Source organism: Oryx dammah, unplaced genomic scaffold, assembly GCF_014754425.2.
Source record: "Oryx dammah isolate SB20612 unplaced genomic scaffold, SCBI_Odam_1.1 HiC_scaffold_27, whole genome shotgun sequence".
Lineage (NCBI taxonomy): Eukaryota > Metazoa > Chordata > Mammalia > Artiodactyla > Bovidae > Oryx > Oryx dammah.
The window spans coordinates 17,347,398-17,370,346 of record NW_024070211.1 but is presented as its reverse complement, the minus strand read 5'-3'; the positions used below and the strand labels follow the sequence as shown (position 1 = coordinate 17,370,346).

Sequence of the window (22,949 nt, the reverse complement as noted above, 5' to 3'; positions counted from 1 at the left end):
GGGCTCTCTTGTAACATGGAAGTCTGTATTTATACTTTTCTTCATTCATTGTTTTTAAGGACTGTCAAGATTCTTGTAGAAACCTGGTCCCTGTACCAAAAGTGGTGTACAATGTTCTCAGTGAGCTGGAGAAGACATTTAACCCGTCCCTTCTGGAAGCATTGTTCAGCGACGTCAACATGCAGGAATATCCTGATTTAAATCGTGTTCACAAAAGCTTTGAAAATGGTAATTAGCTTATTTTCTACCTTTTGATGTTCAAGGTCAATTCTGTTCAACAAGTATATATTGAGCTCCCATCACGTGCCATAACTGGTGCTGAGCAGTGGGGATATAACAGTTAACAAAGCACACTTGAGTCTTCTCAAATCGAACCTAGGTCTTCTACATTTCAGGCAGATTCTTCACCATCTGAGCCACCAAGTTCTTCTCAAAGCTCATGTTATAAAGGCTATGGTGCAACACCCACCTGGAGGTCTGCTTAACTAGACACTTAGACTCACGGGAGGACCAGAGCCACAGTGCCATCCGATTTAGATAGAAGGACAAGGGACAGGCTGGCAGTGGCCTGCACAGCAGTCCACTGAGTTGATTACTACCCATCTCAAGCTTAGCTATGGGTATAGGATCCATCCTGGCTTAGAAACAGCAGATCAACAGGGTCAGTATCTCAACAACTCCAGAATCATAGCTTTCAGGGACCCCCTAGAGGGACAAGCCAGATTATAAGAATCACCACAGCCCAAGAATGTGGTGATTCAAAGAAGACCCAAGAACAGTCCGTAAGTAGACCCTTCCAGTCCCATGTCATTCTAAGCCCTCAAACCCAGGGTTGACCTGGTAACACAGAAGAAAGGCCACTTTCATCAGATTTCTAGAGTAATTAGCACAAAAGTTAACTTATATCAAATTTTCCCTTAAAGGAATAATGGTTTTAATCATATTTTCTCCTCAAATAATCACAAAGGCTATTCTCTTCCAGGGCTTATTTTTGGTGCCACATATAACTAAATGTTGATTTTTTCCTGAGAAGGTATAATTTATCCTTTATAAATGCTAGTGACTCACATCTACACTTGCTGCCAACCCCCTGCCCCTGGCAGAGGTCACTGCTGTCCACAAGAGCTTGGGTCAGTGACTAAACTCCAGAGGATGGGGACTGTGTTCAGGGCATGATATCTCTCCTGTTTCTAGGTTCCCCCCTCATCCCTGTCTCATGTGCTGAAGTCCGCCCGCCCTTAGGCCTCCTTCACCTTTTCTGGGCTTTGGGCCACTGTCCTCCTCATACCTGCCATCTGATTTTGCTGGAACTTGACCCATGCTCTGGGGAAGACAAAGTAGTACCCGTGGCTCCCACAGTCCTGTCCATCTCACCCCTTAGTGGGCATTTTTCCAGGAGGCGCTCCTGCCATCAGCTCTGAGGCAGCCTCCGACCATGTCTCCTTCTTAGACTCCTGGCAATGGTCTACCCACTAGGCTCCTTGGTTTATTTCCTTCCTCCTACATCTGCTAAGTTACCTACATGCAGGGTCTCTGGACTGGTGTCCTGGCCTCCTCTTGTTGGCAGCCTCTTCGGTCCGTGGTCCAAGCATCATGGGGATGCCCTGCAGTACCTCAATAGGCAATCCCTGGGTGCAGTTTCAGAGTTTCCTTTTTTGTGGGATCTGGACCACTCTGGGAGCTCTGACTAGCAACCCCAGCATGCCCCTCACCCACTCTGGTTTGTCTCTTTGGAAACTGAGCATCCTCTCCAACACAATTAAGCCCAAACCCCCTCTTATCTAGAGCCCTCTTTAAAGTCTTTGGCAGAAATATAGATCAATGGAACAAAATAGAAAGCCCAGAGATAAATCCACACACATATGGACAGCTTATCTTTGACAAAGGAGGCAAGAATATACAATGGAGTAAAGACAATCTCTTTAACAAGTGGTGCTGGGAAAACTGGTCAACCACTTGTAAAAGAATGAAACTAGATCACTTTCTAACACCGCACACAAAGATAAACTCAAAATGGATTAAAGATCTAAATGTAAGACCAGAAACTATAAAACTCCTAGAGGAGAACATAGGCAAAACACTCTCCAACATAAACCTCAGCAGGATCCTCTATGATCCACCTCCCAGAATTCTGGAAATAAAAGCAAAAATAAACAAATGGGACCTAATTAAAATTAAAAGCTTCTGCACAACAAAGGAAAATATAAGCAAAGTGAAAAGACAGCCTTCCGAATGGGAGAAAATAATAGCAAATGAAGCAACTGACAAACAACTAATCTCAAAAATATACAAGCAACTCCTGCAGCTCAATTCCAGAAAAATAAACGACCCAATCAAAAAATGGGCCAAAGAACTAAATAGACATTTCTCCAAAGAAGACATACGGATGGCTAACAAACACATGAAAAGATGCTCAACATCACTCATTATTAGAGAAATGCAAATCAAAACCACAATGAGGTACCACTTCAAACCAGTCAGAATGTCTGCGATCCAAAAATCTGCAAGCAATAAATGCTGGAGAGGGTGTGGAGAGAAGGGAACCCTCTTACACTGTTGGTGGGAATGCAAACTAGTACAGCCACTATGGAGAACAGTGTGGAGATTCCTTAAAAAATTGCAAATAGAACTGCCTAATGACCCAGCAATCCCACTGCTGGGCATACACACTGAGGAAACCAGAATTGAAAGAGACACATGTACCCCAATGTTCATCACAGCACTGTTTATAATAGCCAGGACATGGAAACAACCTAGACGTCCATCAGCAGATGAATGGATAAGAAAGCTGTGGTACATATACACAATGGAGTATTACTCAGCCGTTAAAAAGAATACATTTGAATCAGTTCTGATGAGATGGATGAAACTGGAGCCGATTATACAGAGTGAAGTAAGCCAGAAAGAAAAACACCAATACAGTATACTAACACATATATATGGAATTTAGAAAGATGGCAATGATGACCCTGTATGCAGGACAGCAAAAAAAGACACAGATGTGTATAATGGACTTTTGGACTCAGTGGGAGAGGGAGAGGGTGAGATGATTTGGGAGAATGGCATTGAAACATGTATAATATCATGTAAGAATCGAATTGCCAGTCTATGTCCGATGCAGGATATGGCACGCTTGGGGCTGGTACGCAGGGATGACCCAGAGAGATGTTGTGGGGATGGGGGTGGGAGGGGGGTTCATGTTTGGGAACGCATGTACACCCGTGGTGGATTCATGTCAATGTATGGCAAAACCAATACAGAATTGTAAAGTAAAATAAAAAATAAAGTTTAAAAAAAAAAAGGAAAAAAAAAAGAAAATGCCTGTCAACATTAAAAAAATAAAAAATAAAGTCTTTGGGCTTTCTCTTTCACACACACACACACACACACACACGCACACACACACACCCCTCTCTAGGATCCTAGTCATGCTCCAGAAGAAATTTGTTTCTTTCTTACATTTTGAACAGTGCAGTTAATACATTTCACTTCCCTTATTTATTTTGACATATGTTGTCCGCATGGTGTGACGTTTATTGTACATGACTGACAGCCTCAGGATGTTCCCAGGACTCCTTTGTCCTTATATTTGACTGGCTCATTTCTATGCAGGGAACATAAATGCTCCCTTGCTGGGGTTTCTCTTTTACGTCCAAGGATGATGGGGGAACTTTACCATAAAGGTTGGGATCCACTGAGCTCTAAGTGACCCGAGAGCTGGAAATACCTAAATGTGTAATTCTGAGATGATGTTCCTGGTCTCTGGTGGAGATCTCTAATTGTGTTTTCTCTTCCTCTCTTCAGCAATCCAAGAGAAACTTAGTTATGAAGAAACTGATGGAGAAGAGAGGGAGGAGAGGCCTGCCATCCAACTGAGCCTTGAGCAAGGTGATTGAGACCAAGAACAAACCAATTCTCCCTTGCTAAGAGGAAAAAGAGAAGGGGAGGTGGAGGCCCGAGTCCTGAGCAAAGATTGAGAATCAGAGAAGAAACGATGAAGAACCACGGAGAAGGCAGGCAGGGATGTTTGTATGAGCATCTAACCAGAGGCTAAGTCCTGGAGGAGTAGCTATGACAAGAGGCTTTTGCCCCAAATACCAAGACAAAGGAAGAGGAACCCAAGATGTCAGTAACCAGATTTAAAGAGAATGACTGCCTGGAAGTCATTGTGATTTAGAAAGAATCCTATAGGAGAAGATCAATGTCAAGTTGTGATGGGCTAATCACTATGGGCCCAAGGTCAATGTAAGAGGAGGCTGTTGATGATGGCAGAAGAAAGGACTGATTTAAATGTGGGGGAGGTTGTTCAAGAGCAGGAATATTCAAGGAGAAAAGTGGTCATATGGATTCAGCGGTGAGGAATGGTAGAGATGCGGAGGAGAAAATGTGGGTATTTGAGAGGGAGGGGAGAAGAAAAAGAAGAAATGAAAGGAGAAACGGGTCAAGGACACAACAAAAGCAAGCAAATTAATAACAGCTCACTTGATTGAAAGTTTCTTCTGGCAGTTGTGGATTTAGTGCCATTGGACGGTATTATCACTTATGTGCCCATTTTGCAGATAAGGAAGCTGAAATCTAGAAAGACCATGTATGTAGTTGGCCTGGGATCAAATGAGCAAGGATGGAACCAGGCATTCTGAACCCAGAGCCTGTGTTTTCAACCCTGGATACTCCCTGGTAGCCTAATGGGACAGACAGAACCCAGAGACAAAAGGAGGGAAATATACAAAGAGGGAAGTGGAGTGAAAGTCACTCTGTCATGTCTGACTCTTTTCGACTCCATGGACTGTAGCCCACCAGGCTCCTCTATCCGTGGGATTTCCCAAGCAAGAATACTGGAGTGGGTTGCCATTCTGGAGAAAGTGGAGGAGAATCAGATGTTGAATCCTCAGGGAGAGGCTAATAAGACAGATTAAACAGACTTGTACAGGGAGGGAGTGGATGAAGAGAGGGTGGGGACTTTGTAGGAAGTAAGGTAAGGTCACCACTCAGGGCAACTCTAGGGACGAAGGCCGGTTCACCATGGCTGTGGAAGTCAAGATAAGCCATCACTAGGTACTGAATGGCTGGTGGAGATCATGCAGTGAAATGGCCTGGCCAAAGCCCTCTCAGCCAGGAGTGTCCCTGACCTGCCTTCCACTCGAGGATTTGGGGTCAGGCTACAAGAGTTGGATGAGATCCATCAGACCCAGATGGCCTCTGTATTGTTGTCTACTGGGGGTCTCAAGCTTCTTATTTATTAAAAAAAAGAAAAAGAAAGAAAAGAAAAGGGGAATTAGGGGAGGGTGGCACTTCATTCCCTACTTCAATTTCTGAAATAAATTTTTAATTTTCCCCCTAGGAACTTCTGGAGGCCTGACTTGGTCTGGTGGAGAATCCTCATCTTATGATGGTCTGTTGTTGACTCTTCTGTGTGATGCTCTGCTGCTTGTGTCCCCTTCTAGGCTGTGCTGGGGGCGGAGCGGCTGCTTCTTTGTGTCAGAAATCTGTTAGTCTTTGCATCTGCAGTTTCTCCAAGGGTCAGTACTCTGAGTTGCTGGGAGGTCGCTGCTTCTGGGCTTCTTAAATGCACTTGCTGCCAGTCCCCAGGGACTCTGGGCCTGATTGTTTTGCCCCAGCATCCGGCTTCACCATTTTCTGTTCTGTTTTTTTGATCAGGCAGTGATCTTGGTGCTTCGATGTCATGTCTGGCAGAGACCAGTGCTACAACCAGAGCGGTGGAAGAAGCAGGTGATGGGCACTCCTCAGGGCAGGGGGTGGGGATGGGGGAGGGGGAGTCCTCCCATAACATCAATTAACCCATAACATTCTTAATGATGTTATTATTTAAATTTTATTGCTCAGCTTTCTTATTTGTAATATAAAGATATTACACGCAGATTGTCATGAGGTTATGAAATGGAACAAGGATGGGAATGCATTTAACAGTCACTAGGTATACACTGGGTTTCCCTGGTGGCTCAGTAGCACTGTTGACAATAGCTAGGACATGGAAACAACCTAGATGTCCATCGGCAGTTGAATGGATAAGGAAGCTGTGGTACAAATACACGATGAAATATTGCTCAACTATAAAAAAAGAACACATTTGAGCCAGTTTTAGTGAGTTGGATGAAACTGGAGCCTATTATACAGAGTGAAGTAAGCCAGAAAGAGAAATACCAATACAGTATATTAACGCATATTTATAGAATTTAGAAAGAGGGTAACAACGACCTATATGCAAGACAGCAAAAGAGACACAGATGTAGAGAACAGACTTTTGGACTATGGAGGAGAAGGCAAGGGTGGGACAATATGAGAGAACAGCATTGAAACATGTATATCACCATATGTAAAATAGATGACCAGTGCAAGTTCGATGATGAAGCAGGGCACTCAAAGCTGGTGCTCTAAGACAACCCAGAGGGATGGGGTGGGGAGGAAGGTGGGACGGGGGTTCAGGATGGTGGGACACATGTGCACCCATGGTTGATTCATGTCGATGTATGGCAAAAACCATCACAATATTGTAAAGTAATTAGCCTCCAATTAAAGTTAATAAATTAAATTAAAAAAAAAAAAAAAAAAAAGAATCTGCCTGCAATGCCGGAGACCCAGGTTCAGTCCCTGGGTCAGGAAGATCCCCTGGAGAAGGGAATGACTGCCCACTCCAGTATTCTTGCCTGGGAAATCCCAAGGACAGAGGAGCCTGGCAGGCTACAGTCCATGGGGTTGCAAAAGAATAGGACACACCTTAGCAACTAAACAACAACAAGGTACTCAATACATGTTTGTTCCCTGAATAAAAAGTACTGGTACAAAAAGTATACGTAATGATTTGATTTTTTTTGATCATGGTATCCCATATATTGATGTGCAGCCAGTAGTTCATTTAATCTTCCCCCAAACCTGAAAATGTGTATATATTATCCTTGTTTTTCAGATGAAAAAGAATCAGCTTAGAGAATTTGGTTATTTGTACAAGTTCACCCAGCTGAAAATTAGGATTGAGCGCTGCTCTACGCAGTGTCACAGCAGGAATTCAGGGGCCCGTAGCCTGGCTTCAGCTTCTACCTCAAGATCTTGGGGGTAGTGACTAGCCCTCTTTGTTCCTCAGTTTCATCATCTGTAAAATGGACATGATAATAGCACCTATTTCAGAAGGTGATGGATTTTAAACAAGTTACATCGTATAAAGCATTCACAGTCTTGTCTGGGGCTGTATCAGTGTTCCATGCATTTGTCGTTATTACTACCTTTAATCATCATCTTTATTTGTGTCTGGTGCCAGAGTCCGTGCTTTTAACTGTTACATTCATAGTACACTTTGAGATTTTTTTCTCTCATAGGTGTTCATTGGATTTACTGATTCCCCAGGCTGGAAAAGCAGTGAGAATAGCAGTGCCACCTTCTGGCCCAGGAAGATAGATTGAAGGTCATAGTTTTCCCTGCTTACAGCACACTACTCTATAACAAATTTTAAATCTTTATTCCATGATTCACCTCAGTAAATAAGGAACATAGAGGAGTCTTAGGGAACTACCTACAACATGAAAGGCTCTTACTATGTAGCTTCCCTTAGGGATGTATTATTTTAAAAAGAATGTTCTAAATTAGTAATATGCTTTTATAAAGGAAATTTCAAAGTGATTTTTGAAAGCACAGTAATACTTTTTTGCTACTTTAGCTTTTTTTAATTGAAGGATATTTGCTTTACAGAATTTTGTGGTTTTCTGTCAAATACTAACAAGAATCAGCCATAGGTACACCCATGTCCCCTCCCTCCCATTTTCCTCCCCATCCCACTCTTCTAGATTGTCACAGAGCCCATTTGAGTTCCCTGAGTCATACAGCAAATTCCCATTGGCTATCTATATTATATATGGTATTGTAAGTTTCCATTTTACTCTCTCCTTTATTTCATCCTTTCCCTCCTCCTCACTCCATGTCCATATGTCTGTTTCTCTCCTGCTGCCCTGAAAATTTATTGATCAGTACAATCTTTCTAGATTCCATATGTAGGTGTCAGTATACAATATTTATCTTTCTCTTTCTGACTTACTTCACTCTGTATAATAGGCCCTAGGTTCATCCTCCTCATTAGAACTGACTCAAATGCATTTCTTTGTATGGCCGAGTAATATTCCACTGTGTATATGTACCACAGCTTCTTTATCTATTCATCTGTAGATGGACATCTAGGTTGTTTCCATGTTCTAGCTATTGTAAAAAATGACACAATGAACATTAGGGTACATGTGTCTTTTTCAATTTTGGTTTCCTCAGGGTGTATGCCTAGGAATGGGATTGCTGGGTCATATGATGGTTTCATTCCTAGCTTTTTCAGGAATCTCCATACCGTCTTCCATAGTGGCTGTATCAATTTACATTCCCACCAGCAATGTGAGAGGGTTCCCTTTTCTCCCCACCCTCTCCAGCATTTATCGTTTGTAGACTTTCTGACATTGACCATTCTGACTGGTGTAAGGTGGTGGCAATGTGGCAGTGAAACTACTCATTGTAGTTTCAATTTGCATTTCTCTAATAATGAGCAGTGTTGAGTGTATTTTCATATGTTTGTTAGCCATTTGTATATCTTTTTTGGAGAAATGTCCGTTTTGGTCTTATTCCCACTTTTTGATTTTTTTTTTTTTCTGGTATTGAGTTGTATGAGCTGCTTGTATATTTTGGAAATTAATTCTTTGTCAGTTGTTTCCTTTGAGATTATTTTCTCCCATTCTTGTTTATAGTTTCCTTTGCTGAAAAACACAGTAATACTTTTAACAAATCACATTTATTCAAAATGTTAAGAGTTAAAAATACATATGGATGAATATATATTGCCCATTCATGTGCTAGTACAGCTGATGGAAACAGGGAAGGATAAGTGGATGGAATTGTGACAAGCAATGAGCAGAAGAGAAAGGATTCAGTGTGTGTGTGTGTGTGTGTGTGTGTGTGTGTGTGTGTGTGTGTGTGTAGGGTGTGGAGAGAGGAGGCAATGAAGTTCTCTGAAATTCACAGCATGGTCTGGGAGCACCCTTACCAGGAAATGAAATCCCAGAGCATCTTGATGTTGGGGAACAAGGAATATAAAGAGAGAAACTTCAACCTAGGACCCAAATGATACACAGCAAGTCACCAGTAAATGTGTTCGAGCGTCTGACCTGACAAGGTGGGCTGACGTGCCCAGGTGAGAGGAGCACTCTGTCTCACGCCCGCCCCCCACCCCAAGGGGAGGCTCCCAGTCCTGAGGATATGGCACAAAACAGGCACCAGGACCCACATTCCATACTAAAACTTTGGGAAATAATTTTAAATCATGCTTCATGTTAATTACCTTGTTCAGAAAAATAACACTAAGAGAGAAAAATCCAAACTGCAGTGAAAAATATGTCTATGTGTTCATACATTATTGAGGCTGGGGGGGACAGAGTGGGAGGGGTTGATGGAATCAGTGAGGACCAGAGATGGTTGCCATGGAGGAAGGGCGTGTGTGCTGGTCCTGGGTGGTTTGCCCAGGGATACAGTCCTTCCCCTCCTCTGCTCTGCTCGGCCCTCTGTCTCTGGCCACTGGCCCCTGCAGACTTGTTTGTCAGCTCCCCTTGCTGCTGACTCTTTGTTCCTAACATGGAGACCCTGGCAGGAGAGTGGGAGTAAGGGAGCAGCCAGGTGTTTCTCCATCACTGCCTCCAGCCGCAATTCTGGCAGCAGCCGCATCTCAGCCTTGACTGCACCATCCACAAAGCAGGCAAATCATGGTCCAGCCTCTGCCTGCCCAGTGACCTCAGCCCATGATCTCCTCTATCCCTCCCGTAGCTTCCTGTTGACTCTTCTTTATGTTGTCACATTTTTCCACTTGATCTTCTGTGCTCTTCCATCAGCTGTGTAGCCAATCCCTGGATTAAATATCCTTTGCTCTAAAAACTTAAGAGTGCTTTGTATTTTCCTGTTGGATTCTGCTGGACGTTGGAGGAAAATAAAATGTTTATAAACCAAAATGTGGTTTAGGTACAGCCTCCCCTGAAAATAGACTCTCAGATTACCTCAGTGAAACAGAAGAGATAAATACAAAGAGGAATGATACACCCAGCAACCAGAATGATGCACTGGAAAGCCAACAAGCAAATGAACAATGCGGCCAAGAATCTGAACCAGCAGGTAAGGCTGGCTGGCTTTGCCTGGGGAGTAGAGATGCTTACCATGGGGGAAGGGTAGGTCCAGGATGTGCTGGTCCTGGGAGGTTTGCCCAGGGATTCGGTCCTTACCCTCTGATAGAGGTCAAGAGGGCCTGACTGGTGGCAGAGAATGAAGTCATACACCACTCAAGGAAACATCTATTAACAAAAAAAGGGGAAATTACATGGACACTGAGGGCAGGAACTGAGCCTGATGTACTGATGGGAAAGACCTGGAGGAAGAAAGGGAGAAAAGAAAAACTAGGAAGGTGAAGTGTCCCAGACCCACCGAGGAAGAGAAACGGAAACAAGAGTCAGGGAGAGACTGGCTCCAGAATCAGTGCAGCGCAGCACTTTGGTGGGGTGAAGTAGCAATAAATGCAGACAGGCTCAAAGCAGACACATAGGAAGGAAAGAGAAGCTGGGGAAGAGGCAAGAAAATGGAAATAGGGCAAAGCAAAGCTCTGCTGGATGTCAGCTGTGGTCTTCTTTATTTTCAGAGTTCTGTGAACCAGCACCTATCCAATCAAATAATGCAGATGCCGGGGAGGAGACACCCAACCCATTGCCTTCTAACAAAGAAAGTAATTATTACTTACCTTACCTATTTTCTTTCTTTTTTTAATTTTTATTTTATCCTTTTTTTTTTAATGGCCATGTTACATGCACGTGAGATCTTAGTTTCCTGGACAGGATTGAGCCCATGTCCCCTGCATTGGAAACGCAGTCTTAACCATTGAATTATCAAGGAAGTGTCATATTTTACCAATTTTCTAATTACATCTTTGTTTTTCTAAGAGCCTAAAAGCTTTCCTTTGCTTTCCCATACTACCTCACCCTTTCCAGATCCCAACACCATCCAAGACAATGCAGCCTTACCCACAAGCTCTAGCTGATTTAGCAGGTGTAAATTGCAATGGAGAAGGAAAGCTGAACTCTTTGGTGCACAGGGTGTCCCTAGGAAGACGGTGCAAAAAGGAAGAATAGGAAAAGGTGGACTGGGAGCATCAAATAACAAAGTACAAGAATGAGATAGATTTTAGATACATTGACATGGAATCCAAATAACGCCATGTTGTGGAGTTGAAGAGAATTAAGTTGCAACTTCCTTTTCAGAGGTTATAGCAAAAACAGGGAAATCACATAAGATGCCGCAGGTCAGATTTGCATGAAAGGAAGCTCAGATGAAGGGCCTTCTAGAAAGAAAGTGACAGGTAGAGGGATGTGGTGCTTTGGACACTGGCAAAACAGGGAGAACTTTGGTGATGATCTGAGAGCTTAAATGAGGAAAATATATAGAATGACAAAATTGACACAGAGGAGACATACAGAGGTCTTATTAATGTGACCTCTGAGAATAGGAGAATAGGAGAAAGTAGGGAACTTAATAGAGAATGGATACATTGAAAAGGCAAGTAGGGGACAGCAGGGTCAGGTCAAGGGTGAGACCCTGGGGCACACCTAAGGACTGTCTTACTGTTGGCACCTTCGTGAGTCCTGGGCACCTCCTTTGCCTCATCCTAGACACTGCTAGGTCTTGGGGACAGTGATTTTAAAAATGCAGAGGAAAAGAGATGAATAGAGAAAGATATCAATGAAAAAGAATACAAAAAAAAAAAACCTGGAGGTGGGAGAGGCACAAAGAGGATAACTTGACAAGAAATGAAAAATTGGTAGAGAGTGGACCATACAGAGAGAGGAGACAAATCAAGACGCTGTCCCGTTAGAGGAAACTGTCATCAAAAAGGAGGCACAAGGAGTCTGTAAAGATTAAAATAGCCCTGGAACTCCCCAGATAAAAACAGACCCCTCCCCAGTCATCTTCACTCTCCCCACGGTCTCCACAACACCCATGAGCTATTGTTTCTTGGACGTACATCTTCAGCCTACACTTGATCTCTAGACTCATTCCACCAAGTGCCTGGAGCACTTTATTCAAAGATCTGTTGGAAGGATTTCCCTAGTAGTCCAGGGGTTAGGGCTCCTCGCGTCAACTGCAGGGGGCAAAGGTTAGATCCCTGGTTGGGGAATTGAGATCCCACATGCCGCACAGCATGGCCAAAAAAAAAAAAGGTCTGTTGGACATCTCAATTCAGAGGCCATATCTATAACTATCTATTACTGTGTAACTAACAGTCACGAAACTGAGCGGATTAAACCAATCATGCTTTTCCTTCTCACTTCCATCGATTCTAACTTTAAAATCTTTCCGGCTTGTCCAGTTGTTCTCCAGTCTTTGCTGTGCCCATGCTAAGTTGCTTCAGTTGTGTCCAACTCTGCTACCCCATGGGCTGTAGCCCGCCAGACTTCTCTGTCCCTGGGATTTCCCAGGCAAGAATACCGGAGTAGGTGGTCATGCCCTCCTCCAGGGGACCTTCTCGACTCAGGGATTGAGTCAGTGTCTTTACAGGTCTCCTGCATTGGCGGGCGAGTTCTTTACCACGAGGCTCGCTGTGATCCACATCCTGTCACTTCTCACTTCAAATAGGAGAACCATCTCCCGCTCGTTCCTTCCCTCCTGTCTCACTTCCTTCAGATTCACCCTCTGCATTTTAGCTCAGTAGACCTTTCCAAAATGCAGACCAGTTCATAAGGTTCTCCTGTTTAAAGCCCAATGCCATCCCTGGGTTGGGAAGATCTCCTGGGGGAGGGCATTGCAACCCACCCCAGTATTCTTGCCTGGGAAATCCCATGGACAGAGGATCCTGGCGGGCTACAGTCCATGGGATTGCAAAGAGTCAGACGTGACTTGGCACGCATGCACGCACCTTCTTGTGGCCCTCAGCATGAAGTCAAAGCTGCAGGTGTGGAGTACTGCCACATACCTACCAGTTGTGTATTTCCCCATTATACTAAATTCCCATCACACCAAACTCTTTTTAGTTACTTAAATTTGACAAGCTCTCTCAACCATCCCTGCCTTTTCATATGCTTTTGGAAAACAGTTTTGTATAATCTTTCAAAGTAGAAAATACAGGTAGCTTTTGACTTAGCAATTACACTCTTCAACAAATCAACAGAAATGTATATTATCACCACACATACAAAAGAATGTTCACCATAGTATTATTTGTCATACTCTAAAACTTGAGCCAGCACAAATGGAGATTTTTTAGTTTTATTTTTTAATGGATAATTTCTGTAATGGAATGTTATACAGCAGTGAGAAAATACATATAACTGGATACAGATGACTATTGCACACATAATATTGATAAAAGAAGCTAAATCCATATCCACCCTGCCCCCAAAAGAACAGACAGAACAAGAGTGAATGATTCCACTTAAGAGTGTTAGTCACTCAGTCATGTCGGACTCTTTGCAACCACCTGGACTGTAGCCCATCAGGTTCCTCTCTCCAAGGAATTTCCTAGGCAAGAAATTAGCATGGGCTGTCATTCCCTTCTCCAGGGGACCTTCCTGACCCAAGGATCAAACCCGGACTCCTGCATTGCAAGCAGATTCTTTACCATCTGAGCCACTAGGGAAGCTCTGATTCCACTTAGAGTTGAGAGGGGCATGAAGGAAGGGACAGAGTTGAGCAGCAAACAAGAGAAGGGTGGGGTGGAGCCTCCCTCTGTAGTAAGATGACAGAAGAAGACTTCTTAATGCTAGTGAGCTCCTTTTTGGGGAGACAAATTAAAATTTTTCATTCATTAAAATTTGATCTAGGAGCAAAGGCATCTGACTATGGAGTACAAATCAATTCCTGTTCTGTCCATCTAGTGGATATAAAGAAGGAAAAGCCATTTTTTAACTCAGAAGTTCAACTGCAAGCGCAAGCAAGGACTGACTATAACCAGGTGTCTGACATAATAGGTAAGGCTGACAGAAAGACTGTGGAGATGGGATCAAGGGAACCAGGCAAGAGGCTGGGGCATCAGGGTCCAGCCAGCCAGTCCAGGTGGCCTTGGGCAGAGGAAAGAAGGGCAGGGAAACAGCACCCTGTGCTGTGAGTTTAGCAGAAGAGATTCCCCAGGGACCCGAAAAATATCAGAAGACAGATGATGGGTAATAAATATTGATGTCCAGGAGACTATTTCCAAAGTAACAGAGGAAAGTATGAGAAAGAAAGAAAAGGGGGGAAAAAGTAGAGAGCCAAGATATTCAAGAGAGTAGATGGAAAAGAAACACGTGAAGACAAAGTGAGGTATCAAGAGATACCGTCCCTGGAATGAGAGGCATAAGTAAGGAAAAGGGGTCGATTGGAAAGTGAAGAAGTAAAATGAGAATGGAAGAAAGAGGTAGAATGGAGTAGAGGGTCAGAGGTAGATCTAGGGTGGGGGTGAGGGGTAGCAGGAGGGTGGGGCACGGAAGTGGGGGCTCTCTGCATGTGAGCATCATCACCGTTCATCCAGGACCAGGAGCAACCTGCAGCTCACCCACATTCAAGCACAGACCATGTGCCTTGAATTAACTTAGCTTCTAGGTCTCCCTGGTGCTCTCATTCTGGGGTTTCTTGCTGTGTGGGCTCCACCCTGAAATCCTAAGGGGAAGTTGTTCCTCTATGCAGTGATCAGCAGTGAGGACTCTGCAGAATCCAGTGATGGAGACGAGTTCCCAGAACCCTCCACGTCAACACCAAGGATAACTGGTAAGGAAGTGGGAGAGCAAGGCCAGGGCTGCAGGAATCTGCACGAGAACTACTGTTTCTGGAGCATCTTACTCGGAGCCCCTTCTGAACCATGGATCCAATTTTTCTTGGAATCGTATCCTCTGAATTTTACTGTTATGGGAAATGCAGGATGATATGAAATCTCTATCTGAGGATGAGGTCTATTAACTGATGGTTGTTGCCATTTAGTCGCTCAGTCGTGTCCAACACTTTTGTGATTCCAAGGACTTTAGTCCATCAGGCTCTTCTGTCCATGGGATTTCCCAGGCAAGAATACTGGAATGGGTTGCTATTTCTCTCTCCACTGTTCATTGATGGGTCCCATTAATTAATACAGGTTTTCTATTTTATTATATAAAGAAATAAAATTTAAAAGTAATGGGTGTATTTAAAACTACTAGTTGCTGTGTCTATAAAATGTTAGATTTTTTCAATGATTTTATTTCTTACTTATTTATTCCTGGCTGTGCTGGGTCTCCATTGCTGCCGTGGCTTCTCTCTAGTTGTAGCGAGCAGGGGCTACTCTAGTGATGGGCCTTAGGCTCTCTCATTGCAGTGGCTTCTCTTGTTGGGGAGCATAGGCTCTAGGACAGTGGGCTTCAGTAACTGGCCCATGAGCTCAGCAGTTCAGGCTCCTCTAGAGCATGGGCTCAGCAACTGTAGCACATGGGTTCAGTTGCTCTGCTGCATTTGGGGTCTTTCTGGATCAGGGATTGAACCCGAGTCTCCTGCTTGGCAGATGGATTCTTTACCACTGAGCCACCAGGGAAGCCCCCAAATGTGGGATTTATATGGTGATTTCTACCAAGAACAGAAAGTTAAATGTGGGTGGCAATGCATGGGTTAAGTGCACCAACTCTCAGTGCAGCTGAAAATCTGCTCATCACTTATACTCAGCCTCCATATCCATAGATCCGCATCCACGTTGTTGTTGTTCAGTTACTCTGTTGTGTCCAACTGTTTGCAACCCCTTGGACTGCAGCACACCAGGCCTCCCTGTCCATCACCAACTCTCAGAGCTTGCTCAAACTCATGTCCATTGAGTCAGTGGTGATACCATCCAATCATCTCATTCTCTGTCATCCCCTTCTCCTCCTGCCTTCACTCTTTCCCAGCATCAGGGCCTTTTCTAATGAGTCAGCTGTTCACATCAGGTGGCCAAAGTATTCGAGTTTCAGTTTCTCAATCCATGAATTCCACCAACTGTGGATTGTTAGTGATGTAGGGTTTACTATGGAAAAAAAAATCCGAGTCTCATCTGGACCTGTGTAGCTCAAATCCATATTGTTCAAGTGTGAACTGTATTCCTTTATTGGAAAGTCATATTATTATCTATATAAAGAAATGGCAACCCACTCCAGTATTCTTGCCTAGAAAAGTCCCATGGACGGAGGAACCTGATAGTCCATGGGGGTCGCAAAGAGTCGGACATTACTGAGCGACTTCACGTTCACTTTCATATTATTATCTGATCACAAACTTGAATCGTGTCACAAGATAACTCATCTAGCTATCTATTATTACCAGAAATAAAGACTTCAGATAACATATTCTGAAACCCAAAGTGTTTTTGACAATTCTTCAGCAAGTCTTGGCATATATAGTGATTTTTCAAAGGACTTTTTGCAAACAATCTTACAACAACCTTAAAGGGTAAGCAGGACAGACATTGCTATCATTGTTTCTAGATGAGAAAACACTATCACATAAATGTTTCAAGGTCTCTAATAAGTCTCATGAGAGATTAAAAGGAATAACAAAGCTGGCATTCTGGATTCTACATTATTTCCTTTGTAAAACTGGAGCTCCAAATGATTATCTAAATGTTGTTTCCTCAGTCCTGGCGGCAGCCAGATTTGCCATAAGATCTGTATCTCTGTAGTGTACAAACTGATGATTTTTTTTCCTCCCTTTCTACTTTCTAGACCCAGACAATATTAGAAACATACCTATTTATAGAAACACACTAGGAAAAGTCCTAAAAAGAAGCAAAAATATTCCTTGATCTTGATGCTACAAGAGAGTAATATTTTAAATAAAACATTCAATCTACTTACTCACTAGACTTACCAAGTATATGTTAGTTGCTCAGTTGTGTCCAACTCTGTGCGACCCTATGGACTGTAGCCTGCCAGGCTCCTCTGTCCATGGAATTCTGAAGGCAAGAATACTGGAGTGGGTTGCCATTCCCTTCTCCAGGGAATCTTTCCAACCCAGGGATCAAACCTGAGTCTCCCACATTGCAGGCAGAGTCTTTACCATCTGAGCCACCAGGGAAGCCCCAAGTAAAATATAAATTTGCTTCAGTTTTTGGGGAGTCCACCTTCTACTTTCATCTTAGTTGAGTAGGTAAATGGCTCTAAAAGATAGTCCCCAAACATATCTATGGTTCAGACACATAAGAAGATTATTTTCCAGGCTTGCAAATAGTTCAAGGGCAGCAGGGGGTGGGAGGAGGTGGGAAGAGGAGACTCAGTCTTGAACAGGTTTCCAAGGTACCCTACATGAGAAACAGCAGATGAATGACGTATGAAAAAGACAATAGAAGGGGTCAGAAGTAGAAGGCAGAGAAGGGTAGGATGGTTAAGTTCCAAGCAGAGCAAAGTCTCCCCTTACATTTGAATTGTCTCTGCTGTGGGGATAAGGAATGGAGCATCACTAACCTAAATGGCAGGCGACTTAGATGAACAGACCACACTTTCCTTGGCTTTTCAAGACTTTGTGAGTTTTCTTACTAGGGAATTTCCTGCTCAGTGGGTTCCTTGGTCACACACCCAGACTCCTCAAGAAGTTCCTTTGTGCAGAGGCCAATAACCTTGAGTCTTTAGGATCAAGTGAGGGAGGAGAGGCCCAAGAAGCCACCGTCTATCCATCCTAGATGGTTCAAGTAGGAAGATCAGGATTGCAGCCCTGGACCACAAATATCCAGAGTCTAAATCCAGAGTTCTGTTTTCCTGATGAATCTTATTCTGACCATTCTCCGTATGCCTTGATTTAATTACTTCTAGGATATCATTTTCCACATTTAACTTCTCTGGCCATGTTGGGAAGTGGAAAGAGGCAAGAAGGTGTTATATATAAACTGTTGTTTAACTGGGTGAGCCCAGTCAGTTGCTATATTGAAACTATAGTAAAAATATGCTAGTAAAATGATATTTTTATTACACACTGTCACAGCTACTAATGCTAAAGAGTGGAAATCGTATTCTCCAGCATGCTTTTATTCTATAGAGCATATTAAGCAAAGTATTCCTCTATTCATTGTTAATATTATCTTTAGTCCCCACTTTAGAAAGTCTTCACAGAGTAATTTGTGCTTCTGTTAAATTATTGATGCAAAATGACTTCAGACTAAATACTCTCAAACCCTAATTATAGTTAAACCATTGGCTAACAGTGATTTCTTATCGGGTTTTTGTAAATAAAGCTTCATCTTGTTTTTACAAAAACCTTAACAGGGAGTGAGGGTAACCAGGTTCTCCCAGGTTTATAGATGAGGAAACTGGAATTGGTAATGTTTGAGGGTCTTTTGATCTTCCCAGTTGGCCCTAGTGGTAAAGAACCCACGTGCTAATGGGGGAGATGTGAGAGACTCAGGTTCAATCACTGGGACAGGAAAGGTCTCCTGGAGGAGGGCATGGCAACCCACTCCAGCATTCTTGCCTGGAGAATGCCATGGACAGAGGAGCCTTGTGGGCTGTGGTCCACAGGGTCACATAGAGTCAGACAAGACTGAAGTGACTCAGCATGCATGCAAGCACTCACGAGTATTTTTTATGGATTCACATGGAGAGTACAAGGCAGTACTGGATAGGACTCCAACACGACCTACCTGCAACATGACATGGACCTATAGTCATATTCAAAAATATCTTCAGAAATAAAGTATCCTTTTATGTTCATAACAACCTAAAATGTCAGTCAGAAGACAATTGTTCCCTCATTTCACAGATGAGAAAACTCCAGCACATAAACATTTAAGGGTCTTTTACACATCATATTGATAAAAGTAAAAGTGTTAGTCGCTCAGTCATGTCCAATTCTTTATGAACCCAAGAACTGTAGCCCACCAGGCTCCTCACTCCATGGAATTCTCCAGGCAAGAATATTGGAGTGGGTGGCCATTCCCTTCTCCAGGGGATCTTCCCGACTAGGGATCAAACCCAGGTCTACCACATTGCAGGCAGATTCTTTATCATCCTGAGCCACCAGGGAAGCCCCAAGAATACTGAAGAGGGTAGCCATTCGGTTCCCCAGGGGATCTTCTCAACCCGAGGCCTGAATCCACATCTCCTCCTTGGCAGGTGGATTCTTTATCATCTGAGCCACCAGGGAAGCCCATTACATATCATATATGGAAACTTACAGAAACTCACCAGAAGAGACAGAACTAACAATCTGGACTCTTAGGAAACATTTGTAATCCTCTATTCAAAATCTTTAACACACACACACACAAAAATCTTTAACACAATGTTATAAAGCAACTATACCCCAATAAAAATTGATAAAAATTTAAAAACCAGATGTAAAATAATAATGCTTTATTATTTTAGAATGGCAGTGTGGTGTATATCCTATAGATTACAAGACAACCCAATAAATTTGGGACAGAATCTCATTCTAAAATAGACTGTGTTGGTGTTCCTGCAACAAACTGTGTGAATTCACATTAACTGTGATTAATATTTATTGAACTCATGGCTGCCGAAGTCCAGGTTCGTTGCCAAATTAGTTATCTGCAAGCCTATGAAAAAATACTGGTTTTCAAAACTTCTTTGACTTTGTAACTAAGATGAAAGGATTGGGAGTCTTCACTCCATTTGGTAGTGATCTTTTTCCCTTAGATGAGACAAGGCAGTAATGTTCATCATTGCATCTTTATAGCCTACGTCCTGTCTGTAATGTGAGTAGTCATAAGTTCATAACTCTTTTTGATATAGATTACTGGTTGTATTTTCCTTTGCTTACTAGATCCGTCAGCCATTGGAAGCACGTCTATTTTCAGAACGAGCAGTAGGAAGAGATGTAAGAACAATTAAAACTCTTGCAATAACAAATATCTTTCTTTGCTACAAAACCCCCCTTCAACTTTTTGGTTATATCATTGAAAATGAAGCAATAGATTTATAAGTATTTTAGATGATTTACATTTATTTTGAATTAGGTGAGCTGGGCTAATTGATGTAACACATAGACCTCAAGAAGTTGAGTGTCACAGTGCAATACAAGTTTACTCTTCACTCACATAAAAGGATAAAGTGGTTCCCAGGTTGGAGGGGTGCTCATTGAGGGCCCAGCTGATGGAGGCTCTGATGTTGAAATTGTTGCTTCCATGGTCTCTTTGGATAAGAGACAGAGTGGAAGAAGGAATGTTAATATGTACAGACAAGAGAAAAGGGTAAAAGCTAGAGACCAAAGGGAGTGCCTTCCAGAGCAAAAGTTATGCCCACTTCCAGCCTTGAGAGTGGTTCCTGGAGCAACTTTGACCACCAGGTCAGATGGAGCCATGGGGTGGCCTGGTGGAAGAATTATCCTTAACCCTCTTACACAAGCTTCCCTTTTCCAAATTTCCTTTTAAAGAATTCCACGCTATATTGGTCCTAGGACAGAGACTGAGATTGTAAAGGACTTTTATCTCTTTCTGCAGGGATGAGCGGTGATGACTCTTCAGACTTGAGTAACGAAGGAGAGCCTCAGGCAACATCTAGTTCAGCCCTAAGAAATGGGTCAGGTAAAGAAGATTAGGATGTCCAGCCTTGGCCTGCAGCATGTCAGGAGTCTGAATTTAAAGCTACTGCTTCCAGATGCATTTCATTCTGAGCTCCCTGACTACCTTGTATCCAGTTAATCCTGGGAACTACTTCTGGGATTTTTGGAAAATTGAAGGAGGCAGGAAATTATTATAAACTCACACTTAACAAAATGAGTATAATAATATAATATAATAATGTGTGTGTGCTCAGTCATGTCCAACTCTTTGCGACCCCATGAACTGTAGCCTGGCACGTTCCTCTGCCCATGGGATTTCCCAGGCAAGAATACTGGACTGGTTTGCCTTTTCCTACTCCAAGGGTACTTCCCCATTCAGGGATTGAACCCACAATTCCTGCACTGGCAGGTGGATTCTTTCCCACTGTACCACCTGGGAAGCCCTAGTAACTAAAGGTGTACTTTTGTATTTCTATTTTAGCGGAAACAATTACCACAATGATGGTATCTTTTTAAGCACTTACTGTCATGTCTACTAACACTGAGATCCTAGATTTCTATAGTAGTATACTGGTTGACACTAATGCCATTTGTAATTATAAAAACATCAAAAGACAACTGGTCCTGCTGTGTAATTATAGGCAGAAATAAAAGCTTCAGATGAACCATTGTAAAACTTTAGCATAGATTTTGTCAGATACTCAACGTATTGTGTTTGGATTGTCTGGCAGTATTTTAAACTCCTTTGGCAAATAAGACCTTACTCTGTCATCGCAAAGTCTTTAAGACTAAGGCAGAATAGCAATTGCTTCCCCATTTGGGGATGAGGAAATATTAATGGATGTACAGATGTTTAAGGATAAAAAGGAGTGACTATTTTATGTCACAGGAAGACAAGAGCTGTGTTGCGTGATCAGAGTCCAAAGAGGAGATACAGGGATCTGGCATAGTCACAGGGGAATGTATCAGTGTCTGATGCAAGAAAGTATATTTAATAATAATAAATGCATGTCATCTAGTCCCATTACTTCATAGCGAATAGACAGAGAAACAATGGAAACAGTTAGAGACTTTATTTTCTTGGACTCCAAAATCACTGCAGATGATGACTGCAACCATAAAATTAAATGACACTTGCTCCTTGGAAGAAAAGCTATGACAAGCCTAGACAGCATATTAAAAAGCAAAGACATTAATTTGCCAGCAAAGGTCCATATAGTCAAAGCTATGGTTTTTCCAGTAGTTATGTATGTATGTGAAAGTTGGACCATAAAGAAGGCTGAGCACTGAAGGACTGATGCTTTTGAATGGTGGTGTTGGAGAAGACTCTTTGAGAGTCCTTTGGACTGCAAGGAGATCAAACCAGTCAATCCAAAAGGAAATCAACCCTGAATGTTCATTGGAAGGACTGATGCTGAAGCTGAAGCTCTGATACTTAGGCCATCTGATATGAAGATATGGCTCATTAGAAAAGACTCCAATGCTGGGAAAGATTGAAGGCAGGAGGAGAAGGGGATGACAGAGGATGAGATGGTTGGATGGCATCACTGACTCGATGGACAAGAGCTTGAGCAAACTCCGGGAGTTGCTGATAGACAGGGAAGCCTTGTGTGCTGCAGTCGATGGGGTTGCAGAGTCAGACACGACTGAGTAACTGAACAACAAATAAATGCATGTGTATATATGTATGTGTGTATATGTCACACATATGCATATATATGTGTATATATATTGATGAATATATTTAACCACCAGTATTAGTGTGAATATTGAAATATACATATCCCGATTGAGAGGGAAAAAGCAAAACCATAAACAAAGAGGGTGGGAATGGAACCAGCTATACGGCATACAAAACACCTAAAAAGATAAGACGAGAAAGGATGAGCAGAGAAATTTTTCAAAAAACAGATGTTAACAATGTAACTGGACTTCCCTGGTGGTCCAGTGGTTAAGAGCCTGCCTTGCAACGCAGGAGACCCAGGCTCGATCCCTGATCTGGGAAGATCCCACCTGACGTGGAGCAACCAAGTCTACGTGCTGTAACTACTGAGCCCAGGCACTCTGGAGCCCATGTGCCACAGTTAACACCCACTGCAGCCAAATAAATAAACATTAAAAGTACAGGACCTGCAATTAAATTTGAATTTCAAATAAACAATGAATAATTCTTTTTTTTAAAAAAAAAGAGTATAACTGATGAAATGAGAGAAATCAACACAGAAGACAAGAGAAATCAGGGGCAGAGAAGCTCACAGAATCAAAGTGATGGAGATAAATTTTCTAAGGAGACCATAAAGGGGAAGAGAAGGAGGGGGTGTGGCTAGGTAGAAAGAGAGCAAATCTCCGTTGGATATGAAGAGTGGTCATCGGAGCAGATGTAGTTCTCCTCAGCCCATCTGAGTTGTGGATGTTTGAGTATGTTTCAAGTTTCACAAGATCCAAATGTCACCAGATTGGGA

General features: G+C 42.7%; 1 protein-coding gene across 6 annotated transcripts in view; it reads left to right on the top strand.

Moving 5' to 3' along the window:
- Positions 1–22,949, top strand: part of LOC120854276 (nuclear body protein SP140-like protein) — a 64,277-nt gene that overhangs the window by 1,428 nt on the left and 39,900 nt on the right. For 3 of the 6 annotated variants that reach the window (XM_040228155.1, XM_040228153.1, XM_040228152.1), the window contains exons 2-11: positions 60–228; positions 3,805–3,888; positions 5,342–5,392; positions 5,659–5,730; positions 9,994–10,143; positions 10,661–10,744; positions 13,833–13,979; positions 14,674–14,754; positions 19,750–19,803; positions 20,426–20,509. In XM_040228155.1, coding sequence (XP_040084089.1) covers positions 60–228; positions 3,805–3,888; positions 5,342–5,392; positions 5,659–5,730; positions 9,994–10,143; positions 10,661–10,744; positions 13,833–13,979; positions 14,674–14,754; positions 19,750–19,803; positions 20,426–20,509 — 976 coding nt within the window. The remainder of the gene's footprint in view (positions 1–59; positions 229–3,804; positions 3,889–5,341; positions 5,393–5,658; positions 5,731–9,993; positions 10,144–10,660; positions 10,745–13,832; positions 13,980–14,673; positions 14,755–19,749; positions 19,804–20,425; positions 20,510–22,949) is intronic. The other 3 variants (XM_040228154.1, XM_040228156.1, XM_040228157.1) reach the window with 3 other exon arrangements.